Source organism: Geotrypetes seraphini, chromosome 8 (genome assembly GCF_902459505.1).
Source record: "Geotrypetes seraphini chromosome 8, aGeoSer1.1, whole genome shotgun sequence".
Lineage (NCBI taxonomy): Eukaryota > Metazoa > Chordata > Amphibia > Gymnophiona > Dermophiidae > Geotrypetes > Geotrypetes seraphini.
Genome location: NC_047091.1, coordinates 177,737,526 through 177,752,722, shown reverse-complemented (window position 1 = coordinate 177,752,722; position 15,197 = coordinate 177,737,526). Strand labels below are relative to the sequence as shown.

Sequence of the window (15,197 nt, the reverse complement as noted above, 5' to 3'; positions counted from 1 at the left end):
TTTTACATCTCATTATTGTCTGGATGCATTCTCCAGACGAGATGGACACTTCGGCCAGTCTGTTTTGCAAAATTTGTTTTCCTAATGGCCAACCTTCCCTCCATCCCTCTTTTTGTTAGCTTGGAGGTCACCCATCAGTCAAGAATATGCTGCCTGCTTGTCCTGGGATAAAGCACAGTTACTTACCGTAACAGGTGTTATCCAGGGACAGCAGGCAGATATTCTTGCGTCCCTCCCACCTCCCCGGGTTGGCTTCTTAGCTAGCTTATCATAACTGGGGACCGCGCGCCTCTGTCGGGCGGGAAGGCACTCGCGCGTGCGCGGTGCGGCATGCCAGAACTTTCCAAGTTCTTAGAGTGCAATCACTCTAAAATTGTCCGTACCGGGGCTCCGTCGGTGCCGTCACCCATCAGTCAAGAATATCTGCCTGCTGTCCCTGGATAACACCTGTTACGGTAAGTAACTGTGCTTTTTCTTCTCTTATGTATAGCAAAAAGAAAAACAATGGAAAACTTATTCTTGCTTTGCACTGATAGCAGAGAGGTCTGTGGGGAGGAAGAATGTATAGACAGTTCCAACTGGTTCCAGATTTGGCTCCTGGGTTATTGTAGCTTGTTTGGCTAGGGCAGGAGTAGGCAATTCCGGTCCTCGAGAGCCGGAGCCAGGTCAGGTTTTCAGGATATCCACAATGAATATGTACGAGATGGATTTGCATGCACTGCCTCCTTGAGATGCAAATCTATCTCATGCGTATTTATTGTGGATATCCTGAAAACCTGACCTGACTCCGGCTCTCGAGGACCGGAATTGCCTACCCCTGGAAGGGGGGTGGGGGGATGAGTGAAGGTGTTTTTGAAACTGCAGTACCACCTTCCGAATTGTTTTTCACTTCCCTCAGGCAGCCAATATGCCAGACTCGGAGCTATTCGAGCTGATTTCGGAGAATCGCTCAATGTCTCGTAAGTTGGAGGATTACGGGGAGCAAAAGTCCACCTCCATCAGTACAGCCAGACGCTTGGCAGAATTTCTTGGGGACCAGATGGTGAAAGATGCTGGGCTGAGCTGTCGCTTTGTTATATCCCGAAAACCAGAGGGTTCACCCGTCACTGAAAGGTAAAGCAGTGAGTTTATGCTCCATTTCCGCGAGCTCGATCCCCGCAAACCATCTGATCCCATCTGCACAAGCCGCAATTATGATTTTATATTGAATGCATTTTATTAAAGTATAAAAAGGAACAATATTCTGAACAATTGTGATTTTATAAATACAAATATACAGAGCACGGACCAACAAAACCCCTGTCTCCCCTTCCCTTCACATATATCCCCTCTACTATCAAAAAAACTGAACAAGCCAAGTTCATAGAAATATCATGCTAACAGAATACTGCAGTCCCTAGTTATGTCTCTAGCAGGATATAAATTTCAAATCTGATATATTCTAATCACAAAATAGAAATAAAATTATTTGTTTCTACCTTTTGTTGTCTCTGGTTTCTGCTTTCATCTTCTTTTCACTCTCTTCCTTCCAGCGTTTGCCCTCTCTGTCTCTTCAATCCAGCATCTGCCCCTTCCATCTACTGTCTGACCTCTCCCCCTTCCATATGGTATTTGTCTTCTTTCTATGCCCCTCTCCCCTTTCCATCCAGCCTATGTCCCTCTCTCCTTTTTACACGATTCACTCCAGCTTCACTGCTCTCTTCATTTTTATCTCTCCTACACCAGATCTAGCATCTTTGTCCCTCTCAATTTCTCTGCTGACCCTCCCTTCCCATCTCATTCCTATCTCTCCCCTTCCCCTCCTCTAATCTCCCTGCAAGCTGTTTCGTTCATTTTTTCTTCTCCCTTCCCTCCTCCTGTCCAGCAGTAGCTCTCTTCCTTTACCTTTCCCTCCTCCCCTCCCAGCAGCATCTCTCCTTCTCCCTCCCTCCAGGTCCAGTAGCAGCTGTCCCTTTTCCCCCCTTGCCCAGCAGCTTCCCAGACTCCTTTCCCTCCCCCCTCCTAGCAGCATCTCTCCTTCTCCCTCTCCAGGTCCAGTAGCAGCTGTCCCTTTTTCCCCCTTACCCAGCAGCTTCCCAGACTCCTTTCCCTCTTCCCCTCCCAGCAGCATCTCTCCTTCTCCCTCTCCAGGTCCAGTAGCAGCTGTCCCTTTTTCCCCCTTACCCAGCAGCTTCCCAAACTCCTTTCCCTCCCCCCTCCCAGCAGCATCTCTCCTTCTCCCTCTCCAGTTCCAGTAGCAGCTGTCCCTTTTTCCCCCTTACCCAGCAGCTTCCCAGACTCCTTTCCCTCTTCCCCTCCCAGCAGCATCTCTCCTTCTCCCTCTCCAGGTCCAGTAGCAGCTGTCCCTTTTTTTTTTTTTTTTCACCATGCCAGCAGCTTTCTCCCCTCCCAGCAACTCTCCTTACTTACCAGCGCTGCGATTCAGTAAGGCAGCCTCGGTTCCTTTGTTGGGTCGCACCGCCTCTGAGGAAAGCGGAAGTTGCATCATCAGAGGCAGCCTGACTCAGCAAAAGCTCCAAGGCTTCCTTCCTGAATCGCTGCACTTGTAAGGAGAGCTGCTGGGAGGGAAGAAAGCACAGTCGGAGGCTCCCCATTCTATCTCCAGCCCTGCGCTCCTCGATCTTGCCGGTCCTGTGCGGACCGGCAGAAAATTGAAGAAGTTAATCTCGCCGGTCCTGTGCGGACCGGCAGGAATTTTCTGCGGACTGGCACCGGTCCGCGGTCCGGCGGTTGAAGAACTGTGATCTAGAGTCCCTGCCTCAAGATGACAATGCCAACATCTATTAGACTTAGAGCTATTTAATTTTTGTAAACGAATAGGGGTTCAGAATGTCCTATGTAACAGAAAAAAACAATCAAGACCAGTGAGGCGCATGTTGACAAGTGAAGTAGGCATTAATAGGTAGAAACAGTGAGGGCTAGATGCATTAATGAGGGATCAGTAAGATCATGTGGGTCTGCTCTGATTTTTGACTGATTTAAAAAGAGCTATTGATGCACTAAAAGCTTTGCATGCAAACGATTCACGTGGAGGATCGTCATAATCCCCTACTCTCCCGTCTGATTGACCGCTGTGAGAGCGATTCTCACACATGCACAGAGCAGGCAGGGGAAGCCCCGAAAGCTGTCTCCTGTCACTCAGCTGTTCGGGGCAGGAAACCCCCCTTTTTTTTTTTAAGCAGGACCCCTCTGCCAAATCCCACCAGCCAAAGACATTGGGACTGCCAAAGACATTGCCTACCTGGGTCGCTCCTGCTGTGGCTTTTAATTCGCTTAGGTGCACTTTGGCCACTAATTCTGGCTCTCTTGCGCATAGTCAGTTCAGGTCTAACTGAGCATACATGAAAGAACCAGCATTAGTGGCCCAAGTGCTACTGCAAGCGCAACCCAGGATGGAGATGTCTGCAGCTGGCTAGTGGTGAGTGACTGTGGGAGGTGGAGGGAATATCAGGATCCATCAGTCGATTTTTGGGAATTCCCCCCCAAAATGTATTTCTTGCTATTCCCCTACTTCTCGTATGTCTTTTGGCACAAGCTCTGTACCATTTTTGTCACCTTCCTCTGGACCATTTCGTGTCTTTTTACATCCTTAGTAAGATAAGGATCTTATGCTCGGATATTCAGTGTTAGTGTTCCGAGAGCAGCCAGTGCTGAGTACTCAGGTATAACTTCAAATGCTGACTCTGGAATTTGAATGTCGACCTGTGTGTGTATGTATGTGTAAAATATTGGTGTATGTGTATCAGGGTGGATTTCATCAATTTCTTGCACTTATTATAGAGAGTCTATTTCGAATGGTTATGGGAGCTTATGTTTCTCAAGTTCAGGCTTTACATTTTGGTTGTGTTGAGATAAGAATATGCCTAAAATGTAAAAAAATGGATAATACATTGGGTCATGCTTTTTGGTTATGTCCCAAAATTCAGAAGTTTTGGAATGCTGTTTGTGTTTTTCTTGGATCAATCATTTCTGGAATTGTGGTTCCTTCCCTCCAGATGGTATTATTTCTTCAATGGGACAGGATTTTTAAGAAAGGGGTTAGGGAATTATTTCATAAATCCTTTATTATAGGTCAAAAATGTATTTTACCACATTGAGGGTGGAAGAAAGTCCACCCTCATTTTGACATTGGAGGGCAGCGTTTCATGCTCTTATGATTATGGAACAAGAAAAAACCTCCCAAACCCCAAGAAAGGAAAAAGGATAAGGGGGAGAGACAAAGGTAACCAGAACTGCGCCAAAGATTAACCAATTATAACAACAAATTTTGTAAGAACAGGAGAACCCTCAGTCACACAGCCACCTACTGGGAATTCCCAGAGGAAAGGCTGTCACTGGCTTACACCCAGAAGAGTGTCAACTGTGAAACATCCCCGGGTTCTTCCGTTCATGTGAAAAATCAAGTGCACCCCAAAAGTGCAAAGTGTGAAAAATGTAAATAAGTAAATCAAAAAAACACACTCTTATAACTGGTTTACGTTTGTCTCTGCCCCTTGTCTGGGGGGGCCAAAAAAGGAAGGTAAGTGTCCAAATCTAACCAAGCCAGTCATAAACTGGAAGTACTTAGCTTCTCCGTGTGACGAACAGCCAGCAGATGACAACTTCGTCCAACGGGACTCCGTTTCGGGGGTGCACATCCCCTTCCTCAGGAATGGAAGAACCCGGGGATGTTTCACAGTTGACACTCTTCTGGGTGTAAGCCAGTGACAGCCTTTCCTCTGGGAATTCCCAGTAGGTGGCTGTGTGACTGAGGGTTCTCCTGTTCTTACAAAATTTGTTATTATAATTGGTTAATCTTTGGCGCAGTTCTGGTTACCTTTGTCTCTCCCCCTTATCCTTTTTCCTTTCTTGGGGATTGGGAGGTTTTTTCTTGTTTTGTGATTTTTACCTCCCTATCTTTTGGGTTCTATTTTTGTTCTTATGATTATGGAAGCTAGGGCGATCCCTCCCATCTTATAAAAAACAGAGTAAATTTTGGATGACCTGGGAACCTTATATACAGCAATTATTAGCCAGAGCACGCAGTTTTGTAGTGAACTCATTACATTTGTAATCAGAAAGTGAAGCACTATTTATCAGTAATATTTGGAAATGGGATGGGAAGGGAGGAAGGAGTGATGGAAGGTACTTTATGGTGTTTGTATTGTGATGATTGTTGATTTCTTTGAATTTATATATCTACAATGTATTAACTGAGTTGAGATGATATTTTTTGTAAGATTTTTGTTATGTATATTTTATTTTTAAAACTCAATAAAAATTATTGAACATTAAAAAAAAAAATCTTCAAGGTACCAAGAGCAGTATTACCAAAAAGTGATAGGACATGTATATTAGTTCAAATAATAATCCCCACAAAAACAGAATGAATGAATGGAGCTAAAATGGACCTTTTAACTACAGCTTCACTGAGGCAGGAGGAGGGACTTTGGCAAGGAATGAGTTGTCACAGGGCAGTGTGGAGCCTGGTTTGCCATATGCCTGGAACAGGTTGCCAGAGTCAATATATGTCATGCTCCATCTCTCGTAGTATTCAAATCCAAGCTAAAAGCCCACTTTTTTAAAGTTCCTTTCAACTCTTAACTCCCACTCGCTGTCAGATACTGTATCATTTCTTCTACCAGAATCTCCCCAACCCTGAGCGGTCCTGTCTGTCCAAATTAGATTGTAAACTCTTCTGAGCAGGGACCGTCTATTGAATGTTAAATGTACAACACTATTGAAATAATAAATAGTAGTAGGATTGTTTTAAAATGCTTTTTTTTTTTAAAGAAAAATCTGTCTAAAGATTATTTTTCTATTTAAGATACATTACAGTGTGGAAGTTATTTTTCATGAAATAAGGATTAGTTTTTAATTATGTAGCATAGGCTGAATATTCTTGCAGTGTTTAATTTTTTTTGGTAAATGGAATTCCATTCATACCATCATGGGCAGTTTTTCTATTTAGAAGACATTATCACAGATGCTTGGTTTTTCATTTCTCAAAGTTGTGAATTTGTCTGTAGAAAACCATGATTTATAGAAATTGGAAAGACTATACAAGACTTAACTATACCTTTTGGTGGAATTCAGTATGTTATACATATAAAATGGAAAGAGTTCTTGTTTTACAGAATGGGAATTATGATAGATTTAAAAAGATATGGGGGCCATTGATTGAATATTCAAATGATCAGACACCTTTAAATACTTGAAATTTTATAATAAGAAGGGATATAATACATATATGAATTTTATTGATATAGGGAGGGCTGGGAGGATGGGATGGGGGGGGTAATTTAAAGTATTTAAGATTTATGGTTAAGAATGTACAAGTGATTTTGTATATTATAAGATATCATATTGTATACTTGTTAATTGAAGTGAAAATGAATAAAGAATTAAAAAAAAAAAAGAAAACCATGATTTAAATCGAGTCTTTCTGACTAGTGATTTAAATCAAAACTACCCTGGTGTATGTGTGTATATATCACACACACACACACACACACAGAGTTATTTATATTTTTTTCACTGCACTGAGTTGCTGTAACTTCATCACGCTCTATTCCAGGGCCATCCCTCTTGCCATTTTTCAGGCAGAGACCAGCGTGAAGAAACACTACCTTCGAAAGTGGCTGAAAAACTCCTCGCTGCAAGACCTGGATATCAGAGCGGTAAGTGAGCAAGTTCTCCCTATTGCACAGCAACATCCATTTTACAGGCTCAGGTGAGGTCTTATAAAAGTTACCCAGGGCTGTAAATAATGCAAAGTAGGCACCTGGAGACATAGCTCCTACTTTCCCATGATACATGCATAGGCATTCCCAACGGAGATAAACAGGCTAAGCGAGGGTGACATTGGCACTTGGGCATATATGTTTATCTAATATGAGGTCTGTTCAAAAAGTTCCAAGACTAATTTGATAAAAATTTATTAAACAATCTTACAACTTATTCCATTGGGTCCCCTTCCCTACATATACACTTTTCCCAAAGTAGTTTCCACTTTTGGAAACAGCCCTTAAACTCAAATTCAGGAATTGCCAAAAGTTGCGTCAAATTTTGATTTGTCTTCACTGGTGTCGAATCACTTTCCTTTCAGCATGGATTTAAGTTTAGGAAACAAGAGTCAGCAGGGGCCAAGTCAGGAGAGTAAAGTTGCAGGGGAAGAACTGTCATCGTGTTTTTTTGCGGCGGTTCTTCTAGTAGTCGGTCATCAACTATGGAACAAACTTTGCTGCAACACGAGACTTCTTTGTTAGAATGTTGTGGCATGAACCAAGGGAGATGTTGCATTCCTCTGCCAATTCTCTAACGGTTAATCGCCGATTAGCGCACACAAGAACCCTCACTTGATCAAGATGATCATCATCAGTTGACGTTGATGGTCTTCCAGTTTGCAACAGTCTTCCACTGATTCACGACTACTTTTGAAGCGTGACTACCATTCATAACACCTTCCACAACTTATGATATGTTCCCTATAAGCCACTTTCAACATTTCAGAAGTTTCTGTAGCAGTCTTACCCAATTTAAAACAGAACTTCATAGCGCTGCTCATTGAGGTCATAGATAATGGAAAAATAGCTGATCACGAAAACACACTTTCACATAAACTGCTGTAGCTCAGAGACGAAAACAGATATCAACAAATGGGGAAAAAAGGAGGTTACTCATGAAGTTTCGAGCTTCTCAGTGCCACCTAACGCATCTCATAAGAAATTCCCATTGGTGCACAATTTAAATTGTCCTGGAACTTTTTTTGAACAGACCTTTTTCTCTGCAGTTCTTATACACATGCAGTTACATGAGCTTTGAAGCAGGTGCAGATGTATCTGCTTTCTCTGGGATGATGATATCAAATAAATCACTAACTCCTAAGTCCAGAGGTGATGATAACCCCTTCCATCAATCTAATCCAAATCCTCAAGAAGAAAAACATTTGAAAAGCAAAAGTGCGATGGATCATAGTGGAGATGCTATGTACAGCTCAATCATTGTACGATATCACCATGAGTTAAAAAATGTGAACAGTGATCACAAGGTTCATCTTCAGTGCACCCCTAAAAATAGAAATGAAAGTAACTTTTTTTTTTTTTCCAATTCTTTATTCTTTTTAAAACTTACAATAAGTGTAACAGTAAATACAACATTTTATACTCAAATACCACACTTAAAATTCTATTAATATCCATATCAGAATTTATCCCCCCTCCCCCAATCAATCACCACCCTAGACTACAAGATATTCAGAAAAGAACTAAAAACCATATTCTTTAGCACTCTCCAGACCAGTAGAGGTTAACTTTACGAATGGGTATATATCTAATCATGACCAGCAGGTGGAGACTGAAAACAAAACTTTGGGACAGTATATCCTAGCCCCTCCTCTCTATTTCCCTCAGTCTTCTTTCAGTCTCCAGCAGGTGTTGAGTGATCTGTACCCATCTCCCTTGGTAGGGCTGTTGGAATTTGTTTAGGGGGTTTATTGTCCCTGTTTTTAGCCGGACGGAGCTTGGGCGGACTCTGTTTGGGGGTTCGTCCGACCTCGGGGGTGTTAAACCCGGCGGGTCACGAGCGGGGTCCCTCCCCCCACTTCCTCCACCTCCCCACATTTTTTTAGAGGAGCCTCAGCAGTAAGCCTTGCCCCCTAAGTCAAGCAAGGCATATTGCTTCGAGAGCCTGTGGAGTCTGTTCTGTAAAAAAAAAAAAAAAAAAAAAAATCCTGAGGTAGTGCTGGTCTGAAGGGTTGTTTCCCTTTAAGAAAACTGTATTTTACTGTATTTTTTCATGTAACCAGCACTTTTTTATAGCTAGGTCGCGTATGGAGCAATTGTGCCCTTCTCCGGGGGAGTAGGACACAATTTTAGTCCAGCCGCGAGGCACTCGCGGCCGGCCTGAACTCGGCGGTTTGGGTCGGTGAGGTGGTGGAGCTCCGTCGGCAGCGGCTGCAGGCGCCCAGAGCTCCCCGCCGATGGTGCCTCGCGAGTCGGCTTGGAGCAGTGGGGAAGCCCGGTCTTCCACAACCGCCCACGGAGGGATTCCCCGAAGGATTCCCTCTCAGCTGATTTTTTGACAGCTGATGCCGGCTTGCCTGCTTTAGCGGCTGAGACTATTCAGGTTTCTCAGCCGCTTCAGGCTATGGAGGGAGCTTTTTTGGCGGGAAAACCGCCATCTTCTCTGTCTGGCCCCTCCATTTTGTCTTCCACCTCAGGTGACCTTCCCCCTGTTTTGACTATGCAGGGGCAAGGTTCTGCTGGGTCCCCTGCTGTGGCAGGGAGTCCCTTGGGACCCTCGGGGGGTTTTTCTCCTGAATTTTTCTTTTCTTTATGCAGAGCCTATTTTCAGGCGGCTGGGGGTCCCGGTTGCGCCCAGGGGGTTTCGGGGGGTGGGTTTTCCTCCGCGCTCCCTGCGGCTTTGCCTCTTTCGTCTGGCGTGACGTCCCCTCCGCCGCCTCCCTTGTCCAAGCGTCCGCAGGTGTCGTGGGACGAGAATTTGTGGTCGGAGGAACGGGTCGGTCTGGAGGAGAACCTGGACCCTTCTGAGGAGTTCCAGGACTCTCTGGAGGGGACGGAAGCTGGCGGCGGGTTGTCGGATTTCCCGTTCTCCAGTGACGAGGCGTCCGTGGTGCGCCTTTTTCAGAAAGATGAGCTGCCGGACCTTATTCAGCAGGTTTCTTCGGTTTTGCGTTTTGAGGACGCGCCGCCGGAGACTCCGCGTGTGGGGGACCCCCTGTTACGGGGGATCCGTTCCGTTTCCCGCTCTTTTCCTATGCATCAGGATATTCGGGATATTATTCTGGAGCAGTGGAAAACGCCGGAGACGCCGTTTCGGCTGGCGCGCAGCATGGCTCGCCTGTATCCCATTCCGGAAGGGGATCGGGCTACGTTAGCTTCGCCAGTCGTGGATGCGGTGGTCTCGGCAATTTCCAAGCGGCATACCGTGCCTGTTGAGGGCGGTTCTGCCTTGCAGGACTCTGAGGAGCGCAAATTGGAGAGCATCCTTAAGCAAAATTTTCAGGTCTCTGCCTTTGGGGTCCAGGCGGCTATTTGTGGGGGACTGGTCGCTCGCGCCGTGTTTCGGTGGGCGGAGCGGGTCTTGGATCGAGAGTCTGACGACTGGTCTCTGGTGGATCAGGAGGTAGCGAAGATTGAGATGGCGGCCTCATTCCTCTCAGATGCTCTATATGACTTGGTGCGGATCTCGGCTAAGTCTATGGCTTTTGGCGTGGCCGCAAGGCGTGTGTTGTGGCTGCGCGCTTGGGCGGCGGATGCTGCGTCCAAAGCTAAGCTTACTAAATTTCCCTTTCGGGGGTCGTTTTTGTTTGGAGAGGACTTGGATAAGTTGATTCAGACTTTGTCGGACTCGAAAGTTCCCCGTCTGCCGGAGGACCGTGCCCGTCCAGCGTCTCGGGGGGGTGCGGCCCGGGGGCATTTGCGGGATTTTCGCAAGTATCGCCCTGGGCGTGGGGCTGCTTCTTTCCAGTCTCCGGGATTTTCCCGGGGTCGGTTCTTCCAGCGCATGCAGCCCTTTCGGGGGGCCCGTCGGGGGGCAGGGAATCCCTCCGCCGGTTCCCCCGCTTCCCGTCCTGCACAATGACGCCTTGCCGGCGCCCCCTTTGGTTCCGGTGGGGGCCCGGCTGCGCGAATTTTTCCCCAAATGGGCCGAGATCACGTCCGATCAGTGGGTCCTGGAGGTGGTGCGGGACGGTTATGCCCTGGAGTTCGCCCGCTCTCTGCCGGATTTTTTCCTCGCTTCTCCATGTCAGACTCCGGGGAAGACGCAGGCTTTTCGCCAGACCCTTCAGCGCTTGCTAGATCTCAGGGCAGTTGTTCCGGTGCCCCCTCCGGAGTGGGGCACGGCCAGGTACTCCATTTACTTTGTGGTGCCCAAGAAGGAGGGGACCTTTCGGCCCATCCTCGATTTGAAAGGGGTCAACAGGGCTCTCAAGATTCCCTCTTTCCGTATGGAAACTCTGCGGTCGGTCATTCTGGCGGTTCAGCCGGGGGAGTTTCTCACTTCTCTCGATCTGACGGAGGCCTACTTGCATGTTCCCATTCGGGCCTCTCATCAGCGTTTCCTGCGCTTTGCGATCTTGGGTCGGCACTTTCAGTTCTGTGCGCTTCCCTTTGGGCTGGCCACGGCTCCTCGGACGTTCACCAAGGTGATGGTGGTCGTCGCGGCAGCCTTGCGGTCGGAGGGCATCCTGGTACACCCCTACCTGGACGACTGGTTAATTCGGGCAAAGTCGTTACAGGAAAGCTCCCGGGTTACTGCTCGGGTGGTGGAGTTTCTCCGGTCGCTGGGCTGGGTGGTCAACCTTTCCAAGAGTCGGTTGGTCCCGGCTCAGCGTCTGGAGTACCTAGGGGTGCTGTTCGACACCTCCTTGGGGAGGGTCTTCCTCCCAGAGGGCCGGGTGAGCAAATTGCAATCTCAGATTCGCCTGCTTTTGGCGTCCCGGTGTCCTCGGGCGCGAGATTTCCTCCGGGTCTTGGGGTCGATGGCGGCGTCCCTGGACGTGGTGAGGTGGGCGCGGGCCCACATGCGTCCTCTCCAGTATGCTCTGCTCCGGAGGTGGTCTCCCCAGAGGCACGGGATGGATGTTCCGGTCCCCCTGCGAGGCTTGGCGCGCTGCAGTCTGCGTTGGTGGCTCCAGGCCCCTCACCTAGTTCAGGGGGTGGGTCTGGATCTCCCGCAGTGGACGGTGCTCCTGACGGATGCGAGTCTCCTGGGTTGGGGGGCTCAGTGTTTGGGTCACTCAGCTCAGGGCACCTGGTCCGCGGAGGAGGCCGCCTGGTCGATCAACGTGTTGGAGACCAGAGCGGTCCGTCTGGCGCTGTTGGTTTTCCACTCCCTGTTGCTGGGCAAGTCGGTCAGAGTGCTGTCGGACAATGCCACGGCGGTGGCTTAGGTCAATCGTCAGGGGGGCACCAAGAGCACTCAGGTGGCGCAGGAGGCGGCTCTGCTCATGGTTTGGGCGGAATCCCATCTGCTGGACCTCTCGGCCTCTCATATAGCCGGAGTAGAAAATGTTCAGGCAGACTTCCTCAGTCGTCACTTTCTAGATCCAGGAGAGTGGTGTCTCGGCGCCGAGGCGTTTCAGTTGATAGTGCAGGCTTGGGGGCAGCCCCTGATGGACCTGATGGCCACGGGTGGCAACGCCAAAGTGCCCCGCTTCTTCAGTCGTCGCAGGGACGGTCTGGCCGAGGGTCTGGATGCTCTGGTCCAGCAGTGGCCAACGGAGGGGCTGTTGTATGTGTTCCCTCCTTGGCCGCTGGTGGGCAGAGTGCTTCTTCGCATTGTTCACCATCCGGGTTTGGTGGTGCTGGTGGCGCCGGATTGGCCTCGCCGTCCGTGGTATGCGGATCTGGTGAGGCACCTGGTAGCGGATCCTCTTCCTCTGCCTCTCTCGGACGACCTTCTGATGCAGGGTCCCATTCCCATGTTCGACCCGTCTCCCTTCTGTCTTACGGCGTGGCTCTTGAAAGGGGTCGCCTTAGCAAGAAGGGATATTCAGACAAGGTGATCTCTACACTGTTGGGGTCCCGGAGGCTTTCTACCTCTCGGGCTTATGTGCGGGTTTGGCGTCTCTTTGAGGAATGGTGTCGGGCGCGGGGAGTGACCTCTTTTCGCGCTTATCTGCCTAACATTCTGGAGTTCTTGCAGGATGGCCTGGATAGAGGCCTGGCTTGGTCTTCTCTCCGGGTTCATATTGCGGCCCTGTCGGCCTTTCGAGGGTTGGTGTCAGGTCAGCGTTTATCGGCTCTTCCTGATGTGATTCGGTTTTTGCGGGCGGCCAAGTTGCTTAGGCCTCCCCTACGGCCCTCGGTTCCCTCTTGGGATCTTAATCTGGTTCTCTCTGTTTTGGTGCGTCCGCCTTTCGAGCCCTTGGACGACTGTTCTTTGAAGGACCTTACTTTGAAGGCGGTCTTTTTGGTGGCCATTACTTCTGCTAGGCGTGTTTCTGAGCTGCAGGCTTTCTCTTGTAGGGCTCCCTTCTTGGAGTTTTCTAGGGAGCGGGTCGTCTTGCGGCCTGTTCCTTCCTTTCTGCCGAAGGTTGTTTCTCTTTTTCATGTCAATCAATCGGTGGTTCTCCCGGTCTTGGGTGGTCGGGAGGGCTCTTCTGAGCAACGGCAGCTGCGCAAGTTGGATGTCGGTCGGGTCCTTCGCTCTTATGTGCAGCGGACCCAGGAATTCCGGAAGTCCGATCATCTCTTTGTCCTCCTGGCGGGTCCTCGTTGGGGAGCGGGCGCTTCTAAGGCTACTATTGCGCGCTGGATCAAGGAGACGATTGCTTCCGCTTATCTTCTGAAACAGCAGCCTGTTCCGGAGTTTCTCAAGGCTCATTCCACTCGGGGTCAGGCGGCTTCTTGGGCTGAGTCGTCGCTCGTGCCTCCAGTGGATATTTGTAAGGCTGCGGTTTGGTCCTCCTTGCATTCCTTTGTTCGTCATTATCGGGTTGATGTGCAGGCGCGTCGGGACGCGGTGTTCGGTGAGCGTGTACTGGTATCGGCCCTTCGGGGGTCCCGCCCGTGAGAGGGACTGCTTTGGTACGTCCCATTCGTAAAGTTAACCTCTACTGGTCTGGAGAGTGCTAAAGAAGGAGAAATTAGGTTCTTACCTGCTAATTTACTTTCTTTTAGCTTCTCCAGACCAGTAGAGGTCCCCACCCTGTCTGTTGTTGTTGTTGTTGGGGCTGTTGCGCGGGCAGTTTTTGGTTTTTGCTGCGGGTTCTAGTATTTTTCTAGGGCCGGGGAGAATTGAAGAACAGCGGCTGTGGCTCGGCTGGCTTAGCTGGCGAGCTGTGGGGACATTCTTCCTTCGGGAATTTCTCCTCTGCATTTTCCAACAGCATTTTGGGTATGTTATTTGTTACTCCTTTTGGAGTATTGTTTTTTTTCTCTCTGTTGTTTTCCAGTTCTTGGTTCTGCTTGGCTATTCGGCAGACTGAGGGAAATAGAGAGGAGGGGCTAGGATATACTGTCCCAAAGTTTTGTTTTCAGTCTCCACCTGCTGGTCATGATTAGATATATACCCATTCGTAAAGTTAACCTCTACTGGTCTGGAGAAGCTAAAAGAAAGTAAATTAGCAGGTAAGAACCTAATTTCTCCCTCTTCAAGAAATTCCTGAAACAATCCTGATATGATCCACTCTTTACAACTCTTGAAATGACAAATGATGTACTCTCTACAACTCTAGAAAGGACAAATGTTCTTCCACTGTACAACCTGAAAAACAACAAATGATCTTCTTTAGTTTCCCTTTCCTCCTAATTTCTGCCACTCCTCTCCACTTTTTACCATTCAAATACTGACATATGTTCTACCCTTTACAACTCTTGAAATGACAAATGATCTACTCTTTACAACTTTAGTAATGACTAATGTTCTTCCATTGAAACCCCCTTTTTTCATAAATCTTTTGTAATCCGCCTTGAACCGCAAGGTAATGGCCGAATAGAAATTTGTAATGTAATGTAATCATGAATCCCATACCTATATACCAAAATTCATTATCATACCAAACTCCCCGTCCTCCCCCTTCCCGGATGTGCATTTTTCAAGGGGGAAAAAAAAATAATATTTAGACATTACAATATTTTGTTAATGGCTCCCAAGTCTCCTGAAATTCCCTTTCTGAGTGGCTAATGTTCTTTCCATTTTATACATATGACACAAGGAATTCCATCAAAAACTATAGTTAAGCCTCTTCCAATTTTTCCAATTGCTCATAATTTGTTGTATGGCAACCCCTGTCATAATAAGTAGAAGCCTGTTGTTCTTAGATGATATTTGGCTTTTAGCCTTCATTGACATGCCAAATAACACAGTATCGTAGGACAATGCCACTGGATTTTCCAACAAACAATTTATTTGGCCCCGTATTGAAAGTAACTTTTTATTTATCGGTAATCAAATGTTTTTCATCTTTGCTGCTATGAGACATCTGACAAATGAGATTGATTTCTTAGAGCGATTTTCCAGGTTGTATACCGGATTGAGAGTTTTTCTTACAGATCTTAAATGGTTAACCTAACTAAACTAAACGAACCCTTAAGTTTATATACCACTTCCTCTCCATAATTATAGAGCTCGGCACGGTTTACAAAAGCTTAATATAAGGAAGGAACAGCATAATGGGGTTGGAGGTTGAGTATAGGGGGAAAGAGAGCTTTACATTTTTGTGAATAGCCTAGTTTTCTGCACATGGA

At 47.6% G+C, this 15,197-nt stretch overlaps 1 protein-coding gene across 1 annotated transcript in view; it reads left to right on the top strand.

The window, feature by feature from the left end:
- Positions 1 to 15,197, top strand: part of POLE (DNA polymerase epsilon, catalytic subunit) — a 236,966-nt gene that overhangs the window by 143,951 nt on the left and 77,818 nt on the right. Inside the window, exons 26-27 of the mRNA XM_033955915.1 lie at positions 899 to 1,113; positions 6,557 to 6,659. Coding sequence (XP_033811806.1) covers positions 899 to 1,113; positions 6,557 to 6,659 — 318 coding nt within the window. The remainder of the gene's footprint in view (positions 1 to 898; positions 1,114 to 6,556; positions 6,660 to 15,197) is intronic.